At 37.7% G+C, this 19,653-nt stretch overlaps 1 protein-coding gene across 2 annotated transcripts in view; it reads left to right on the top strand.

Moving 5' to 3' along the window:
* Nucleotides 1-17,206: 17,206 nt before the first annotated feature.
* The window catches only part of FRY (FRY microtubule binding protein), a 150,085-nt gene continuing 147,638 nt past the window's right edge, over nt 17,207-19,653 (top strand). For both annotated transcript variants that reach the window (XM_063305708.1, XM_063305709.1), the window contains exon 1: nt 17,207-17,745. In XM_063305708.1, the coding sequence (XP_063161778.1) occupies nt 17,676-17,745 (70 nt within the window). In that variant the 5' untranslated portion in view covers nt 17,207-17,675. The remainder of the gene's footprint in view (nt 17,746-19,653) is intronic.

The raw sequence follows: 19,653 nt of genomic DNA, 5'->3' as shown, positions 1-19,653 counted from the left end.
CAATGGCAAACCACTTCTGAAAAACCTTGCCAAGGAAACTGCTGGACTTGTCCAGGCAGTTGCCAGGAATCAAAAACTAACTCGAAGGCACAAAAAAAAAAAAGTTGGAGAAGAGACTAAGCTCAGTGCAAAATGGTTTGGGGGTACAGGGCCGAGAATTACATATTAATTTATGTTTTCCTTCTTTCTTATATTCTGCATGATCATTAGTCAGAAATTTTTACACTTGCAGAATATGCATAAACACAGTATGTGCATAACCAATTCAGAATGGCTGTCCATTCTTTGTTTAGAATTATACATGACGTAGGATACTTGGTTTGTTCTATTCATAATAAATGAACCATAAGCTAGAGTTAAAAATCAGTGTTCTTGGCCTGTTACGAGAGGAATAATTGAAGAACCCTAGGTCACACCCAAGACTAAAACAAAATAAAAGAAAATGGAGAAAGACAGGCTGCAAGAAGAACCAGTCAGGAGTGATCGAATCAACTGCAGCCGTGTGCTGGTTCAACAGCACTATGGTCACTGAAACTCCCTGGTAATAGAGTTCTAATGTGAAAGAAAATGCTAAAATGTGAGACTGGATTCACACATTGTACCAAGCCAGAACTTTGCTTAAACATCATTTATTGAATAAATGACAATTAATTGGTTTCACCCACTATGTTAAGCCACAAACCTTGATTTATACAGTACATTAAGCTCAAACCAAACAAGCCATAATACAGTTTTGCACTTTGTACAGAGACACGTTTTAGTTTCCACTAGTCATGGTTCAGTCCCCATTGCTTAAGTGGAGCTTCTGAGAGAGTGTCTCATGATAGTCTCTATAAAATGGTAAACTTTTATTTTTTTGAAAAAGCTGGATGATACGACTGTGAGATGGACCCACAGTTGGCTAAAAAAACTGCCCCCCAAGACTGGCTCCACTTCCGCTTGGAGGGAAATATCAAGAGGAGTGCCACAGGATGCTGCCTTGGGCCTGGGGGTCCTTGTCAATCACAAAGAGTCTGGGTGTCCTTGTCAATCACATGAACCAACAGTGTGATGACACTGCTAAAAGGCAAAGACTATATTGCAATGCATTAACAAGAGCATAGATTCAAGGAGTAAGAGGAGAGGTCCAAAGATGGTGAAGGGTATGGAAACCAAACACTATGAGAAAAGGTTAAAGGATCTGAGTATGTTTAGCCTACAGAAAAGATGACTAAAGAGACATATGATATTACCCAGAAAGTGGGGTGGACTTCTTTTTTATTGCCTGAGAGTGCAGGACCAGAACCAGATAATCCTTGAGTATACACAGACTGCTTTTCCCTTTCTTAATCAGCATGCCTTCTGCAGTTTCTATTATGCTAGCAGCTAATTTTATGAATTACTGTATTAAACATGTTGAACTCTGCATGGAACAGAGCCCTGATCTTCGTAATACATCATTTACTTGGCTCCTGGACATTCATATTTCGTAGGATTGGAAAATGCCTTTACAATAGGCAGTTTGATGAACTGTAGGAGACTGCACACTGGATTATGACCAAATAACTGGTCAGCCTTTATGGTCCTTTGCAAATTTACAACTAAAACATTCAAAAGCTGGTATTTTGGATTTTGAAATTTCTATTTATTTGAACAGCACTTGTTCAAAAATAAAGGTTCAAGGCAGGCAAGAATAAATCCAAACCAAAGAAAAATGATCAATTAAGAAGAAATACATCATAATGTACTGTATAGCCAGACATATACTGTAGTTCTACACATGAAAAGCCAACTGCATTGTGCAAAAAGGTCAGGAGGTATGTAAGTTGTCTCTTTATTTAGCTTACAGAGTGATTCACATTTAAACCCAAAGCTCTGAGGTATTTAGATTTGAGCTTTGAGAACATGATTTGAATGATATCATGTCAATTTATCTATTTAATTGTAAAAAGAGACTTTCTTTTGGAGAAATGAAATCAGAGAAGCAAGAAAGTGGGAAAAAAGAACATGAAGTGGAAAAATAGAAAAATTGTCCAGGTATAAACATGTTTACAAAGCTGTGCAGCAGTTACTCAAGTTTTAGCTGTGCAAACAAAGCTTGTTGAAACTTTACCATCTGTACTTCAATTAACTGAAGAACTTGCCCCAGGGTATCTAGGGAGTTTGTTGACTATGTCGAAGGATGGATGAAAACAAGGCTAGAAACTGAGTTAATGTAAGATTTCTGTATATACAGATTTTGTGTAGCTTTTGAAGAATAGTAGGGTTGTTAACAGGGTTATTTTTATAATATAGAAATAAAGTAACTTCTTTGCCATCTGCAGCACCTGCATGAAAATTTTAAAAATAAGGTGATTGAATGTTTGAAGGCTGCAGCTCAGCCTCTCAACATTATCAATAGCTTCAGGAGGCAATCCAGTTAAAAGTATTATACTGTATGTCTTTACAGAATTGCAGAATATGAAATAATCTTCATGTCAGAGAGAAGAATTTAATTTTATTTAGCATAAATGTATTAATATTCATAAAATTGATACAATAAGATAAGTTAGATAGGTTCATTAGATATCTGCATTCGACTTAATAAAGTGCAATGATGTATTTTTCTATTCATTCATTCATTTGTTCATTCATTCATATTTTGAATTTAGTCACCATCTCACTCAAAGAAATATGTACTATATATTCTATAGTATTTTACTGATTTGACTTAGTAATAATTGGCTTGCCGCAACTTAATTCTGTTGGTTGCTAAACAGTAAAGTTATTACAACTTCATTTTTTACCGTTGAATGAAATATCGAGGGGGCAAGTTGTTGGGAAAAATAAAAGTCATGTTACTGCTGAAAATGAATGTACAATACACCTAGAAACTGGAGTTCAGTATACATAGAAACTATAACCCTGTATTATTATGAATCACTAGACTTTGTCTTTTAAAATGATTATGGATATGAACTCCTATTCTAGTGTTGCAGACTTAAAGTCTCTTATAAATCTGAATATCTTCAATGTAGAGGTGTCAAACAGTATGTCTCAAAATAAATAGTATACCAACATCTTCCCTAACCTGACGTACTCCAGGCCTGTGGGACTACAAGTTCCATAATTCTCATTAAATAAGCTTAGTATTGGGTGACATTATGGAACTTGTGGTCTAAACCATCTTGAAAGCAGTAGATTGAAAAGGGCTGCACTGTGCAATTGTCCATTTTAAAGCAAATTATATATTGTTTTGCTCACACCTGATCTTTAAACAAATAATAGCACATACTAAATTGCAGGGCTCCTGTATTTACTGAGACATGTCTCTGCATTTGATCTGGTCCCTGAGCAGAAAAGCATGAACAATGAAGCCTGAATTACAGCAGCCTTTCAAAACCAGTTTTTTACTCTGCAATGGGAGTTGATGAGTTTAGTCAGGTAACCTTGTCAGTAATCTACATGCCTCTCTTTGAGTTAATGATTTTGTTATGCCTCCTCCCCTGAGCTACTTGACTTTTAAAAGAAGGGACTTGGTGGTAATTGTACACTTGGTTTTGCCCATGCCTATTCACACTTGTTAAACTTACCAAACAAGTGCTGGGCTAAGCATTAAAAATGGTTGGTGATTGCTTTTCATCAGTAAGAGAGATTTGATTGATCTGCAGCCCTGGTTCTGTAGCTTTTACACTGTTTTGTTTCCAGAAATTGAGTATCTGTTTTAATGTATGTGCTGCAATGGCAATTGCTGACAATAATCTTCATTCTAGGACTAAGTGTCAATTAAGTTCATACCAGGCTGATTATAAACTAAGAAGGAATAGTCTACCATTGCAACTCCTCAGAAATGACATTAAAGAAAAGTATCAAAGAAATATTAGGAATGTAGAACCTATCCATCCGAGACGCTCTAAGAAAAGACCTTCACTGTTTCCAGGTAGGACATGTCAGGAAGCTACTGTTGCACATTCTTAATGTTTTCTTTGTGTTTGAAAAATCTATAAACAGAGACTTCTAAACATCTATTGCACATAAATGATACATGTTTTAAAATACCAGATCATGGTAGCATACAGTAAGAGTACTGAACTGAATCACCTCATTGCTTTGAAAGCATGTCTATTGAAAAATACCATTTGGGCTTCCTATATTGTAATGCAGTATTTTTATAAAGAGGGTTTAGGGTGCTAACAATGCTTTTAAGAAAGCACGAACAACCAGATTCTATTCTGAATTATTCATATGAAGTCTTTGACAGTTCTTACTGTATCAAGCTTCTAGTTCTTACCCACAAAAGGACACAATACTTCTGAAAGACATGCTTTAAATTCTTATTTTGCACTGAACTAAGAAATGTTTGCAGTAATGGTTTATTTCATCCTCAGGTGGATTTGTGTTTCTTAACAAGATTTTCAGTTAAATAATGAACAGTGAATTACAGCTTTAATTTAATATAGTAAATGAGGTAAGACAAATTAAAACGTTGATTACTTGTAGATTCATTGTACAGATACAGAAGAGTTAAAATATTTAGAACCTATATTCTTTTTGGGTATATGCAACTAAGTTATAATACACAGATATGGAAGTGAAATTAATTTAAATTCAGAATCCCATTTAAGAATGCATGTAGGCTTGGTATCAAAGATGTAGGATCCTTATTAAAATAAGGACACATCCCCTAAATGTTTAAAATGAAAGCAGATATGATTTAAGAAGAACACAGTATAAATGCAAAAACATTTTAAAAGCCCAGGGAGAAAAAAATTAAAATTTCTAAGTGATTTTGCATTTTTGCATTTTGCATTTAAATTGTTAACCATAAGCAGACATCTGCAGTGTTTTAACATCAAACTAAATATAGGTATGATACACAGTTCTGATAGTGCTTTAAGTCAGGTGACTTGGGTGTGCTCTGTTATATAAAACTTCCTGATTCTTGAATCAGGTATTTTTCAGAACACTGTGCTTCACTAACACATGCAGTGTTAAAATCAGGTATGCAACTTCTGGGCGAATCCCAGTCTGCATAGGACACTAAGTTTAGTGTTTAAAGATGAGAAGCTATGGATCCCATCTGTACCTTGAAAAAATGGAAGGTATATATACAGTAAGTATGTAAAGAAATGTACATATGTATAGACTTATAGATTGAGCATAGGGATAATGCATACAAGACTGTGGGAGATTAGTGGTATTTCCAGGCATAATCCTGGTGTCCCTACCCATCCTTCCATTTCTATCCAAGTGAACTTGTGGATGGGACTTACTTTCTCCCCTTTTCCTGATGACCAGGATTTCATTTATATAGTTAATTAATCAATTTGAAGCAGGGATTAACAACCTTTTTGGGCAGTGGAGACTGTACTTTATTTGGTCTCCAAGGGCCACAGTGGATGCGTCTGCTAATATACAGGCACACCATGGACAGGAACATGTTTTTTGCCCAATTTTGTAGCTTTTGGAGGGTGGTAGGATTTGAAAAGTATGCATATTTAAAAATAGAATGTTTTTTGAAACGGAGATGAGCACCGCCCCCTAGAGTCGGACACGACTGGACTTCATGTCAAGGGAAACCTTTACCTAGGGATTTATTAATCATAAAGCTAAACATATTAATTATTTGATTATGCATTTTACATATAACACCAAAATTTGGCTACACCTCAAGTAACAGAATCACATGTGTGTGTGTGTGTGTGTGTGTGTGTGTGTGTGTATATATATATATATATACAGACCTGAAAGTAAAATTTGTAAATATTAGTGGTCAGGATGCCTGGGAAATGTGTTGAAGTATAGGCTTACACTTATAATGTACCAGCATAAAATGGACAATATAATAAACATAATTTATGGTTTCAATAGCCCCTCTCACACATAAGCAAAGCCTTAACCCAAATGAAATGCCCTTTAATCTTCCTTCTAAAACAGCTTCAAGTGCATTAAATGAGGCAAATGTTAAATCATCCAGAAAGACTGCCTTCCCATATTGGGATATTATAATTTGGCTTAAATATCTAGCAGGTTTAAGGGGGATCAATAAACTAATCAGGAATATAATATTGGGAAGAGATACCAGGTCAAGTTGTATATCAATATCCTTAATCCATTGCCTCAAAGCTACTATTGCACATTCATGCCCAAGCATGCAAAGATGAGCTCAGGAGAATCCAAGAAACTCCAGTTTCTTTATCTATTGCTATAGACCAAGGTGAAATGAAATTATCAGTAAGAATCAGAGGAGAGAAACTTAGTGAAGGACTCAGAGGAGTGAAAATATGTAGCCAGATGCTTGTCTTATTCTTACTAACGCCAGCCTTACAGTGAGGAGATACAGCAAGGAGCTTGAAATATCCTAAGAAATTTAGTTTGGTGTTGGTCCCCATTCTGGCTTTATAGTTGCCCACAATTATTCCATAAGCAGAGGGGGCCAGCTTCAAAAGGTTATTTAGATAAGCTTCAGATCAGACCAGTTTTGTCTAGTGGTTAAGGCAACTGGCTAGAAACCAGGAGACTGAGAGTTCTAGTCACTCCTGAGGCATGAAAGCCAGCTGGGTGACCTTGGGCCAGTCACTCTCTCTCAGCACAACTCACCACACAGGGTTGTAGTTGTGGGGAAAATAGGAGGAAGAAGGAGTATTTGCTATGTTGGCCACCTTGAGTTATTTATAAAAATAATAAAGGCGGGATGGAAAAATAATAATAATAATAATAATAATAATAATTCATTGGCATGTGCATGTGAGTATATTTAGGGAATATATGCATTAACTAAAAGCAAGGAAATATATGCATTAACTAAAAGCAAGGGAATCTGAGTAAATTGAAGCAAGACAGCCTGGGCATAATGGCTCAATGGATCTAGCCAGCTGGCTTTGGCTTTTAGAGTAGCTGAGCAATGTATATTGAGCCCTCCCAGTGATCTGCCCCAACTCTTCCCCTATACTGTGGGGAGTGACAGAGAGAGTTACAGTACATTTATGCAAGAGTCACCTGCTTCCCAGGACTCTTGGAATAAAACAGTTTCAATTTCCATAATATAATTCATGAATCCAGGGTCCTTAGATCTTATGTGCCACTCTATATAGGCTTAATTGGAACGTTTTAATGGCAAATATGAGCAGAAGCACTACTCATTTGTGTGATTCTTTTTATATATTTCAGTGTTGCAATCTGGGAATGCTCTGAGGCCACAAAATGGATACTGGGGCAGAGGGATCAACAAACTTTAAAAAGTGGATGTGACCAGGTGTTTTATATGTGTGTAGTGGGTACAAAACATGTTAGCAAGGGGTAGGACTTCAATCATCTGATCTTGTCCACCATTTTGATGTTGTTGTCCTCCCCTGTGGATTTCTGCTTCTTGTGTCTAGTCATTGTTTTTAAAATGGGAGAGGGGATAGGATGTTATGAGTTGCCTCCTTGCCTTTCAATTGAGAATAGAATAAACTTTTTTGATTCTTCTACAATAATATTTCAGAATAAACCTTTCATTCTCAGTGATTTTTTGAGATACATTAGGTGTTGGCAGGAAGAGTTGGATTTTAGATCATAATTCTTAAAGGCTTATAATTCTAATAGTCCAGTTATGAAACAGGAATGAATCTAGGGATATTGAATACTCACAACTATTATACACATTTACTGTAGAAGTCATGAAACAATCCAATCAATTAGACAGTCACATCCAGGTAATTGTACTTAATACATATGCACTCTCCCAACTGTTGCCATCCAAGTCAGTACATGCTGATGATATCTTACATTACTTTTCCGTAGTTAAGACAGCATAATCCCATCAGAATTATCTGAATGCTTCTAATATGTTCACATTAGCAAATAAGCACCCTACCAAATCCCCTTTCTCATCTCAAAAGACAAAAGAGGCATTGATAACTAGCTATCATTGGAACTATACTATACTATGATTCTAAAACACAGAAGTCACAATGGCTCCAAGGTAGGAAGGAGTTCTGGGGACTGCTCTCCAAACAGTATACACATGACATTGGTTGAGATGGGACAAAACTTTATTTAACTTAATTTAATTTAGACTGAGTTGCTCACTCAGTCTAAATTCATGTGGCTAGGAAAATGATGTGGCTAGGAAAATAATGAATAAGTTCCCAATGCTACTATATTGCTTCAGAAAACATAGGGGCTTGTGCGCTTGAACATGCCTTCTGATTTGACGTGTAGAAGTCTAAAACTTCATGCAGAACCTAAGCTAAAGTTCTTCCTCTGAAAGCCTATCTGCATGTGAACTGGGAATCTTTGACATGCAGAACTCTTTTGCCAGATCCTTATATTTTCCATTTAGAACAAAAAATCCTGAAAGATGTTCTTTCAGGCCTGATAGGAAAATTGATTATTCTGTCATGTAAACCTTTAACAATGGTATTAATTTACCATATTAATGCTAAGTGCAGATAAGGTGATTGAGCTTCAACAACAATCGGCTTATTTGGTTTGTTTCTTCCCATGACAGGAGAAAAATTGAGTACAGGTAGAAAGTGTTTTGAAACTTATAGCAGCTGATGCCTAAGGATATTAGAAGCTGCTGCTAGTGACACAGTAGAGATCCAGGTTCAAAACCACTCTCAGCCATAGCATGCACTGGATAACTTGGGGTTAATCACTATCTCTCAGCCCAACCCATAGGGTTGTTCTAATGGGGAAAAGTGGACTAGTCATACGTAGCACATGGAATATTGATTCTGAAGACCACTGTTAAAAAAGGAACAGTGAAAAATTGAAGCAAATTCAAAGAAAGCCTACCAAGATGGTGAAAGAAATCAATCCCTATGAGGAAAGGTTAAAGGCTTTGGGTATGTTTAGCCTACTATAACATTTGAAATACTTTTCACCTGTACTCATAAGGCATAAGTGTGGGAGAGGGCAGATCTGGCTTGGCAGCAGTACATGTGAAAAGGATCTGCATGTCCTTGTCAACCACAAGTTAAACATGAACTAGCGGTGTGATGCTGATGCTGCTAAAAAGACAAAGACTATCTTGAAGTGCATCAACAAGAGCAAGACTCTAGATTACAGAAAGTAATTTTCCACTCTACCCTGGTTAGACCTTCATTGATAAAAATGTTGGACAGCACAGGGCCCAGGATAGCACCCTGTGGCACCTGATACCTCCTTCCAAGCTGAACTGGAATCATTAATAAGCAATTTTTGGGTGAACTGATTTAACTAACTGTGTGTTCATCTAACAGTATCATCCAGCCCATGTTTTATCACTTTATGAAGGAGAACATCATGAGTATTCTGCTGAAAGCTTTGTTGAGATCCATCTACATTACATCCAATGCATTCTCCTGAACTACTAAGCTGTTAAGTCTGTCAAAAACAAAGTTAGTCTGGCATGGTTTATTTGTGGCTAATCCATGCTGGCTCCTGTTATTTGTAGCATACTGATCCCAACACTCACATAAATGCTGCTTGATACTCTATACAATCTCCTTTTGCAGTAAAGATGTCAAGCATACAGGACTGTAGTTTATTGGGTCTTTCTATTTCTCCCTTTTAAAGATGGGGATGGTATTTGTGCTCTTCCAGTCTTCTGGCACCTTGCTATTCTCACAGGAGTTCTTAAAAGATTACCAGTAGTGGTGCTGCAATAATCTCCACTAGTTCCTTTAATGACCCTGGAGACTTGAATTCTAGTTAAGTTCTCTGTTACTTTTTCTTGTCTATCCTAAGCTTCAATTTCCTCCTTTTTCCAGTGGCATAACCATGATTGGCTAGAGCTCTATTGCAATTTTAAGAGAAGACAGACACAAAATAAGAGTTAGGAAGTCTGCCTTCTCATCATCACCCATTACCATTTTACCATTTTCTTCTTGAAGTAGACCTACACACTGGCATATTTTTGTGCTGGTTCATTCTAGAGGAAAACATGGTAAACCAGTTGTTTACTCATACTATAGGCTTTTGTTTAATGACTCATCCCTATACTATCTCTAACATTGGTTTCTGAAGCCACTTGGGGGCAGCAGAGGAACACGTTTCTTGCAAGCAAAGACAAATGATGTAATAAGTGTCTGCATTTAATACTTAGTTTTTATGCATCCTAAGATTTGATTTGGCATTTTAATTTCTCATTCATTAACTTTGGTTTGCTTGTGAAGAAATTTGAGGTTTTTGTTTTTTGTTTTGCTGTGTTTACAGGTATAAAATATGCAGATAAGTATTCCTTTTTTCAGGTCATACGGGTTGCATTGCTGATTTGCATTTCAGCTGGTAATTCCAGAGCAATGCACTTAATACATACCTTACCATGCATGGCCAGTTTTGTGTGTTATGCAAGTACTTATATGAAGTATACTGGCAGATGCTATGTGAATAACTCTATTATAAATATTTTGATCAGAAAACACTAGAAAAAAATGGTTCAGAAAATAAATGGACATTAATAAGTAATTTAAGTAATTTAAACTTAGGAGCAAAGCTGGTTAAATAAATTACGTATTTAAGGTTGTTCTTTAAAAATGCATGAAAAGGTGACCTGGTGTTTGTCAAATTGTAATAGAAAATGACTTTTTCATTCTAAATATAATTGTGCATTTTACTCCCTCTAAACTGTAATGTTCAGTAATTCAGTAAATTTGCATTTTAATTTTACTAAAATTATTAAAACAAGTTTTAAATCATATTATATTTTATCTGCAGGTTAATTAGTATTTTATATGCTTAAAACATTTGTGCCTTCTCAGTCTGAAAGCTTCTAGGTCAGGTTGTAGCCATCAATTAAAAATAATTAAAAATATAAAAATAAGACAGGAAATTGCATAAAAGCATTAAAAACTGATCTGATTAACATACTTTTCTCTGAATTATACATAAATGTTGGCACAAAGGAAGCCATTCAGGGAGGAACATTTCATAATAGTTCCTTCCCTGCCTAACCTTAGAAAGTGGGGACACCAAGAACAAGCTTAAAATTTGAAATGTAGGAGTGGGCAGTTTTCCAGATATACAGACTGCAGCCATTCAAAGGCTTTTGTCAGAATTAGAACTGTTTTCAGAAATGGACAGTGAACCAATGACATTATTAAAAATTTAGCAATAATTACATTTGGCCAATTCCACTCAGCAGTCAATGGCTGTGTTTCGACCAATTGAGAAACCAGCTGAGGTTTCTCAGCATTATTCAAGGGTAATTACAGAGGTAACAAATGACTGCAAGTGGGCCAATCTTGAATTTGCAAGGATGTATCTAAGAGCCAGGTGTGTCCGCAGGTTTGATCACAAAAGTCAAGGTGGTGACGGCAATGTAATGATTGAACCACTGCCTGTGTAATGGGATGTGGAAGTGACCTTGAGAGACAAGAGGGAGAGCTGCAGACTAGGCAATGGTCAGACAAGAGGCAGCTGAGCCCGCAGAAGAAATGGGAGTGTGGCAAACATCAGAAGGGACTCTCCCTAGTTTCTTGCACTGTAAAGTCGAGGGGGGAGAGATGTACTTCCAGATTTTAAAGATTCTGTTAATGTAACCTTACAATAAAGTTAGAATTAATACTTCTGGGCATGCTTTTTGTCTGGACTACCTCGACTGACATCAATCTTGCAAGTCTGAAACTAGGGAGGGCCCCTTCTGAGACATTTGCTATGTCCCCATTCCTTCTGCAGGCTCAGCTGCCTCTTGTCTGACCATTGCCTAGTCTGCAGCTCTCCCTCCTGTCTCCCAAGGTCACTTCCACACCTCATTACAGCCTGTTTTTTTATGTGTGTTGCACATACAAATCAGAGCTCCAATCACCTTCACAGCCACCAACTTGACTTTTTTTACCATACCCTGCAGACACATCTGCTAAGAGCACTCAGGTTGTCTCTTTCCAGTTTGGGTCACAGTTGGTGCACTGCTCTTGCCAGCCCAAATTAAAATCTGAACCTTACAGTTGAGAAAGGAGTAAGATTGTCCAAAATAGGTTGAGAACTACCTCCATTGTCAATAAACCATCTATGAACCCCATCTTCATCTTGCTTGGATACAACTGCCATTCAGTTTGTAGAAGGAATAACATTATTGAGAATAAGTATATTATTATTATTATTATTATTATTTAATAAACTTGTAATAAACTTCAATGACTCTGGGCAGCTCACAACAAGAAATTACAATAAAATCAATAACAATTAAAAATAAAGGTAAACTATGACAAGTGTGATGAAGTGAGGAGTCTCACTCTCCCTCACCAAAGGCCTGGGTAAAAGCCAGATCTTCACAGCTTTTCTAAACAACAACAGAGTGAGGCTTATCTGGATATCAGGGGAGCCTAGTTCCAGAGGTTAGGTGCTGCTACAGAGAAGGCACGCTTCTGGGATCCCAATAGATGACATTGTTTAATTGAAGGAACCCGGAGCGCGCCAACCCTGCAGGATCAAATCGGCCAGGCAGATGGTATGGAAGTATGGGAGTAATTACTGTTCTTAGATTCTGTTAATGATAATGTGCCACAAATATTAAAATATTCTGAGATCAAGGCCATTTCACATGACTAATTTACTTGAAACTGGTTGTTGTCAAATATTGAAATTTAAGATGTCTATCACAAGCTATATAGCTTCTTCTGGATTAACTGAGATTTAAATACGGTTATAAATTGGGCTAAATTAACTCCATATTTAAAATAAAACTGAATATAGAACTCAAATTCTTCTCGCAAGGTACTGAATAAGACATTTCTCAATTAACTGTAGCTAATATAATAGATAGAATATTGCACCAATACTCTAGCAAAAAAGTATTTATTTACACATACAGCTGCTGAGGCTGAAAATTAAGTGGATGAGGCCTGTGTTTGAGTTGAGGAATCACAGTGTTACTAACTTAAAAGGATAGGTCTGTTTTAACTACCATTTCTGACTGAAGAAAGATACAGATACATTCAGCATGCAGTTGGACAATTTGTACTTGATGAGGCTCTGTGGTCTCCTGTACAAATGCTCTGAAGACATTCTTTATATATGACCTGTTATTGCCCATTCTATGTGGTCAATTACAGGCCCCTTTCACTGTTCATTTAAGCATAATGGTTTCTTTAAATCTGCTGAGTTAGTGCTACAGCTGACAGCATTATATTAAAAAAAAAAGGTAACGTGAAAGAGTTAAGATTGTGATAGCCATAAGTATTGCTGCATATGCATGTGGCACGCATATGCATGTGGCAATCTGGCAACATTCACCAAGATCAAAGGAAAAACTAGACCGCAGCTAGCCATCATGTTAATTTTTTAAAATGCCTGTGTTTCAGGTTAGCATATTTACTTAACAGTGCAACACTGTCCTTCATATGAATAAATTAAAGGGGAAGAATGTCAGGAATAGGTTGATCTGGTCTGTTCCTCTACTGGTTTCACCTCTTTGAATCATAAAAGTTTCGTTAGAAAGGACCTTGAAGGTTGTTTACTTAATATTGGATCTCTAATGCAGGATGCACTCACTGCATTCTTAAGAGACAGCCAACCAAACTCTGGTTAAATATCTGGATTGAATTGGAATGTGGTTGCCGCTCTGATGCTCACCTTCATTCTTGATGCCTGGTAGTGAGAGCCACTGGGACTGAATGGGTAAACCAAAGGAAGGAAGAAGAATTATCCTGCTGTGGGGATCTACTCCCTCCAGGGCTGCAACTGGGGGAGACAACAGGGGCATGTGCCCCAGGCGCCGTGCTGGGGGGGTGCCAAAATGGGCGCTGAATCCATGTTTGCCCCGGGTGACACAGACCCTAGTTGTGGGCCTGATTCCCTCTCCCCATTCAGCCCTGTATCTCTCCGTTCTTTGCATTAGAAGAGCTGCAAGACCTTTACTGTACATGGCCTAGCACATTACTGTATACTTTGCATAGTGGGAAAGAGTCTCTGTACCTTCCTCCTCATGCTAAGAATAATGTTATTTGTTCCAGAAAGCAATTTGTCCAGCTTACCCACTTCCCTCCACGAAAGCTGTACTTTTAGAAAATCTAATGCTTTTTATGTCAAGCTGATGTGGGCCACTGGCCTGTATCTCTCCAAGCATTAATCTGAATTCCCATCCATAAAGGTAAATTGCTCATTTGGCAATGTCCATAGCCATTAAACGAATGTTTGGGTTGTTCTGCTAAATTCCTAATTCCTATCCAGCGTTATTTTGGGCAAACAGTATGATTGAGCCAGGTCTACAATAGAATTTCACTTCAAACTGCACTGAAATAATGTTATTTACTTAAAAATACATATGTACATAGGTATATATCATCTTTCTTCCAAAAATTTCAAAGATAGGTAGATAGATGATAGAAAATTATGTATGTGTGTATTTTGCATCTTAGAATAATCTAGTGTATACATGGAACATCCCTGATTATAAGTACTGACCCATATATTTCAGTGGAAAAACTGGGTAGTCTTCTTTCTGAATACAGGATGTGAACTTTCCAGTGTAATGAATGGAGGAGCAGATACATGCAGTTTTTTTTTCCCCTGCACATTAGAACATCCCGGACATATATACAATGGTTAGAATTTATGTTCCTGTTTTATGCATAAGGATTCCACAATGGTTTTGACAGCAGAGTTGCTGCCAAGAAATCCTATGTTTTTTGCTGTAGTACAGCAATACTTCCACATAGTATTGCTGTGCTAAAAAAAGATACATCTATATAATATTAGTTTCTGTATTTTATTGCATTTAATGAAATAAAATGCTCATTAATATAATTCATATTTTTATTATGTCATCCATGAACACAGTGCATAGTAGGGTTAAGTACGTAGAGAAGTCCTATGAAGCAATTCAGTTTCAGTGGATGGAGAAATATGAGAAACATAGGTGAACAAATACAGAGATGCTTTGTATCAACTGCATATGGAGGAGATGTGAAATAGGGATTTCAGTATAAAAGACACTAGGGAAGAATAGAAGAAGTAACTTAAGGAAACAATATACTTGAATGTTGATAGGACTGAAGTGCAAATAACTGCATGAGAATGCTGAAAACAGGAGCAAAAGGCTGAGGAGAATTATGGATTTAAAGAATTACAGAAGAAAATTTAAAAACAGATTTAGGAAGCCTACGAAATAAGGATTTTCAATTTTTTTCAGGCTGCAGAACCTGTTAGTTAAAAAAAAACAAATCCTGGAACCCCTGAGGCAAAGCTCTGGTGATAGAAAACTGGCAATAAAACTAAACTTGTGCTTAGTTTTATTTATTTATTTATACATATGTACGTACGTACATGATCATATACAAAAGGAAGCCATCAAGTGCCATGAAATTCTAAGGCTTCATGGAACCCAGTTTGAAAAAGCCTGAAATAAGTGACTATTGATGTAGAGAGTAAGGAAGGTGACCATGACAGAGATAGGCCAGATCTGTTACCAAAGTGACAAGGGGGAAAACATGGCTTAAGTCCAAAACAAGATGAAGATATGCACCAGTGACTCCAGTTGATGCCTCCCTAATTCACGTGAGTATAAGGTGGGGTGGGGGTGGGGTTTAAAGCACAGTCAGACTTGCAAGGTTCTGTTACTGGTGTATAGCCGATACAAATGAAAGTAGTTTGAGCCTTCTTTTGGAGTTGATTTCTTGGTTTGGTCCACATAGTGGGGCTGACAGTTGTTTACATTTGTATGCCACTTAGACATTTCAATGCTATTTGGATGCTTTATTATTTGGAAAGAACCTTCACATTGGATTACAGTTTGGCTAAAAAAATTTCTCCTGTCTTCGGTGTCTCATTCATTTCTTGAGATGGATAATTTTCATTATATCAGGAATGGGATATTTTGTTTTTCCATTTAGTGACTAGAGGCCACACAGAACATTAGTTGGCAGAGTGAGGATGCAGTGAGTGGGGCAGTGGTGCTAAGTAGGTAGAACCATGGCATAGACATGGGCAGGTTGTCTTGCTTTTCCTCAGGGTTCTGGAGGTAGGATTCTTTGTTTTTTAAAATGTCAAAAATGTTTAGGATTTTCATCATTGTTACTGTGTATTTCCTGCTGCAAAATGATGGGATGTTCTACCACTGCTTTTTGGAGTTCTGTTCAGAGAGGGTTCTGGAAGTCATCAAAAGGAGATAGGAGGACTTTATGGGCTTAATTCTATGAGGTATCACATATGCTGGTGGTACTATAAGCAAGGCGTACTATTTATGGCTGTTTGGATATATATTATCTTGAAATCAGTAGCAACTAGATGTACTTGGTATAACTGATGGAGTTATAGGAATTTTCAGAGAGATAACTATATTATAGTATTATTGTAACAATCTCTTGTGGTATTTTAAATACTATCACATTTAGTATGGTATATTGTACTGCCTTTTTTGCAGTGGGTGCTAGAAAACTGTCAAAAGTCTCTTTCTCACACACACATTCTGTGCGTGTGTGTGTGTGTGTGTGTGTGTATACACCCATACATTCATACATGCACAAATACACAGTGTATAATATGCATGCATGCAATCTCTGTCTGTGGAAACCCAGTTGCTCATCATATGGAAGGTCAGCTATTTTCGCACTGTTGTCCCAGGTGTTGAAGTGCCCATGTCTGGGATGGCCCATATTCATCCAGTTCACAGCAGTGATAATTTTCAGGGCTCTGGTCCATGCTTGGTTTGCAAAAAGCATCATAATTTTGAGATAGATAGATAGATAGATAGATAGATAGATAGATAGATAGATAGATAGATAGATAGATAGATAGATAGATAGATAGATAGATAGATTATATCAGGGTGCTAGTCTCTTTGATTTCCGTAGACATTTCATTTCTCCTGCTAAAGCAAGTGCCAACCTGGTTAACAATGGAGATGTTCTAGCTTGGCCATATCAGTGGCATAGGGGGCAAACACAGAGAGCCTTTAATAAGCCAGGATTCCTCTGGCTGCTGTCTCTTTAAATCTGATCCAAGACAAAATGGTACCAGCAGCCGCTCCGGTTTGTCTGGTGCCGAGAGAGAAGACCCCAAACAACCGAGGCAGCGCGAAGAGGCGCCCGGCAAAACCTGGGGGAGGGAGGAGAAAAGAGGCACCGTCACTGCACCCTCTGGATGGGTGCAGTTTGGGCTTTACCGCAGCATGATGCAGTTGTTGAGAATTAGGCGGTGTTGTTGTTCTTGGGAGGGAAGCAGCTGACAAGGCAGCAGCTGGTATAAAAACAAAACAAAACCACCCCGGCTGGGTTCAGATCTTCCGCTCCGCGCGCCGGGCTGCAAGCGGGAAGGGCCCTCGAAGCTGTCCTCGGTGGCGAATCGCCGGGCCGGCTCGGCTGCCTGGGCTGCTGCGGGGCGTTTTGCAGGAAGAGGTGTTTTTCTTTCCGACCGCTCCTTTCTAATACCCGGCGAGGGAGAAGGAGACAGCGGCGTTTATGCAGCAGTCGCCACCGCCGCAGCCCGCAGGAGCAGCAGCACTTAAGCGAGCTGGTGGATTTTGGGAAGCGGCGCGAGACTCTCCCGGGGCGCTGTGCGATGGGGAGGCGGCGTGCCCGGTGAAGGATGAGCTGGGGACAAGCATCGCCAAGGCTGCCTCGTTTGTTGTTGCTGGACGAGAGAGCAGCAGCTGCCGCTACTGCAGGAGCAACTGCCCCTCAGGAGCGGAAGGAGAGGTTCTGCGGAGACTTCATTTCCTCTCCTGACCCCTCCGTTTACATCACTAACTGGTGACAGTCCCATCTCGTCGGCAAAGTACCTGCCGCTCGAGCTCTTTGTATGCCGCAGCCATGGCCAGCCAGCAGGATTCCGGCTTCTTTGAAATCAGTATCAAATATTTACTGAAATCCTGGAGCAATAGTGAGTGAGCTTTCCTCTCTCCTTTCCTCCTTCCCCACATCCTACAGCATTGCTGGTAGCATGGAGGCAGTGCACTCTTGCCTTTGGGCTGATAGCTTGGTGACCAAGTGATGTCTTCCTTTGGGGAGAAGGCTCCCACGATGTACTTTTCTAGCAAACCCCAATCTCAGCTATAATTATAGTTATGACTGTAATCCTAATCCTTAGGTGGAAGGGTAGGATTTCAGTTCCTACTTGTTTTTGCCGGGATTTTCAGAAGCTCTCTCAAGTTCACCTTCTGTATCTGGAGAAGAGCAGGGTGGGAGAATTCCAGTTTCCCTTCCTTAAATGTTTTTGCTTGGTTTTGTTCAGTCTGACTTTCATTTGTGGGGAGGATGGCGCTCCAACAACTGAATAGCATCACCTGTCATATTTTGTGTTTGTTATTCAGGGTTGGAGGTGGGGAACGACAACCCATCTTCATATTTTTACATATCTACTGAATAAATACAGGAAGGCAGGGAGGATGGAATCATGGTATACTGAATACTGTCTGTTCAATATTCACACTCTGCTCCCTTTTGTAGTTTTATTGCCTCTGTTATATTTGTGGTAAAGGACTGTACCTTTCTTTCTAAACCAAATGAGAGAGATTCACAATGTAAACAAGTGGGGCTGGAGCTATCCAATGTTGCAGAGGTCAGTATTACTGATGGTAATCAGTAGTGGCCTTTTTTCTAGTTTTTTATATGTAGGAAATATTCTCTATAATAATGATCAGTGAATGTCAAGAATGTTCACTACTAATATGAAGTTAATTAAGCCTCCAGTCTGTCTATTTTTATTATTTTAATAAGTGAAATTTCATTTGAGAAATATTTCCTTTTCATGCCTGCCTTACATCAGCAGACTTGAATGGCATCAGATTCCACCCACTTCTAAAATGTTCAGTCTTTCTGGAAAGATACAGTTATTTTACATATGTAACATGTAGCTATTGACCCCATATCCCCAAGTAAACATCTCTAGCACGTGATGGATTTTTAATTTGTATATGAAGTAGGATGCTGATTATTCAAATATAGATCTAAAATACAGTGTAGAACCAATAATGTATCAAGGATATCATCTGTGAATAATAGTTAAAGGCACTGGCTTAAGACTTGTCTGAATTATTTTTTTAACCATAAAGTGATAATATAGTTACAGTGTTGGCATTCTGATAATTAGTTCTGATCATCATCCTTGTGCGTAACATTAATGATTTCTTATTGAACTATTGTTAATTGATTTAAATGGATAGAAGATATAGCAGGACAGGAGAGAGAAACTGAATTGTTGGAAGATTTTGTCATGAAAATGTTTTAGTTGTTTTAAAATACTGTATGTAGTATGAAAATGGTGGCAAAATAGTTTTTAACCTATGCAGCTAAAAATTCGGGCTGCATTTTTTTATAGTAAATTTTATTAGGTTTCAAGAGAAGAATAAAAACTACAAAGAAACAAAAAACTACAAAGAAAGAAAAAAAACTAAAAAGGTGCAGAAACACAAGAGAATTTTTTTTCAAATCTACAAAAAGATGTGCCTTCCGACTTTTAACAGCAAGGATATACAAAAATTTCCATAATCAATCTCTTACTCTATATTAAACCAAAACACTACCTTATTTCTATAAGTCATTCCACTTTAACACATAATAAAAATCACTAAGTTCAGTTACTCCTTCCCCTTACATTAAAATAAAAAAAAAGTTCATATAAACCTCTTAAACATCTTTCTCCCCTCCAAAAGATTAAAATATTTAATTATCCCCTTCTTACCAATATTCTATACATTTCTGTCTACTATAATAAGAATCAAATTTAAAAGCATATAAATTGTTTGCTAGTATACTTAGTAGTACAACAATTTTAATAATCCCAATCTTA

Source organism: Candoia aspera, chromosome 5, assembly GCF_035149785.1.
Source record: "Candoia aspera isolate rCanAsp1 chromosome 5, rCanAsp1.hap2, whole genome shotgun sequence".
In the NCBI taxonomy this organism is placed as follows: domain Eukaryota; kingdom Metazoa; phylum Chordata; class Lepidosauria; order Squamata; family Boidae; genus Candoia; species Candoia aspera.
This window is presented reverse-complemented; position numbering and strand designations above follow the sequence as displayed.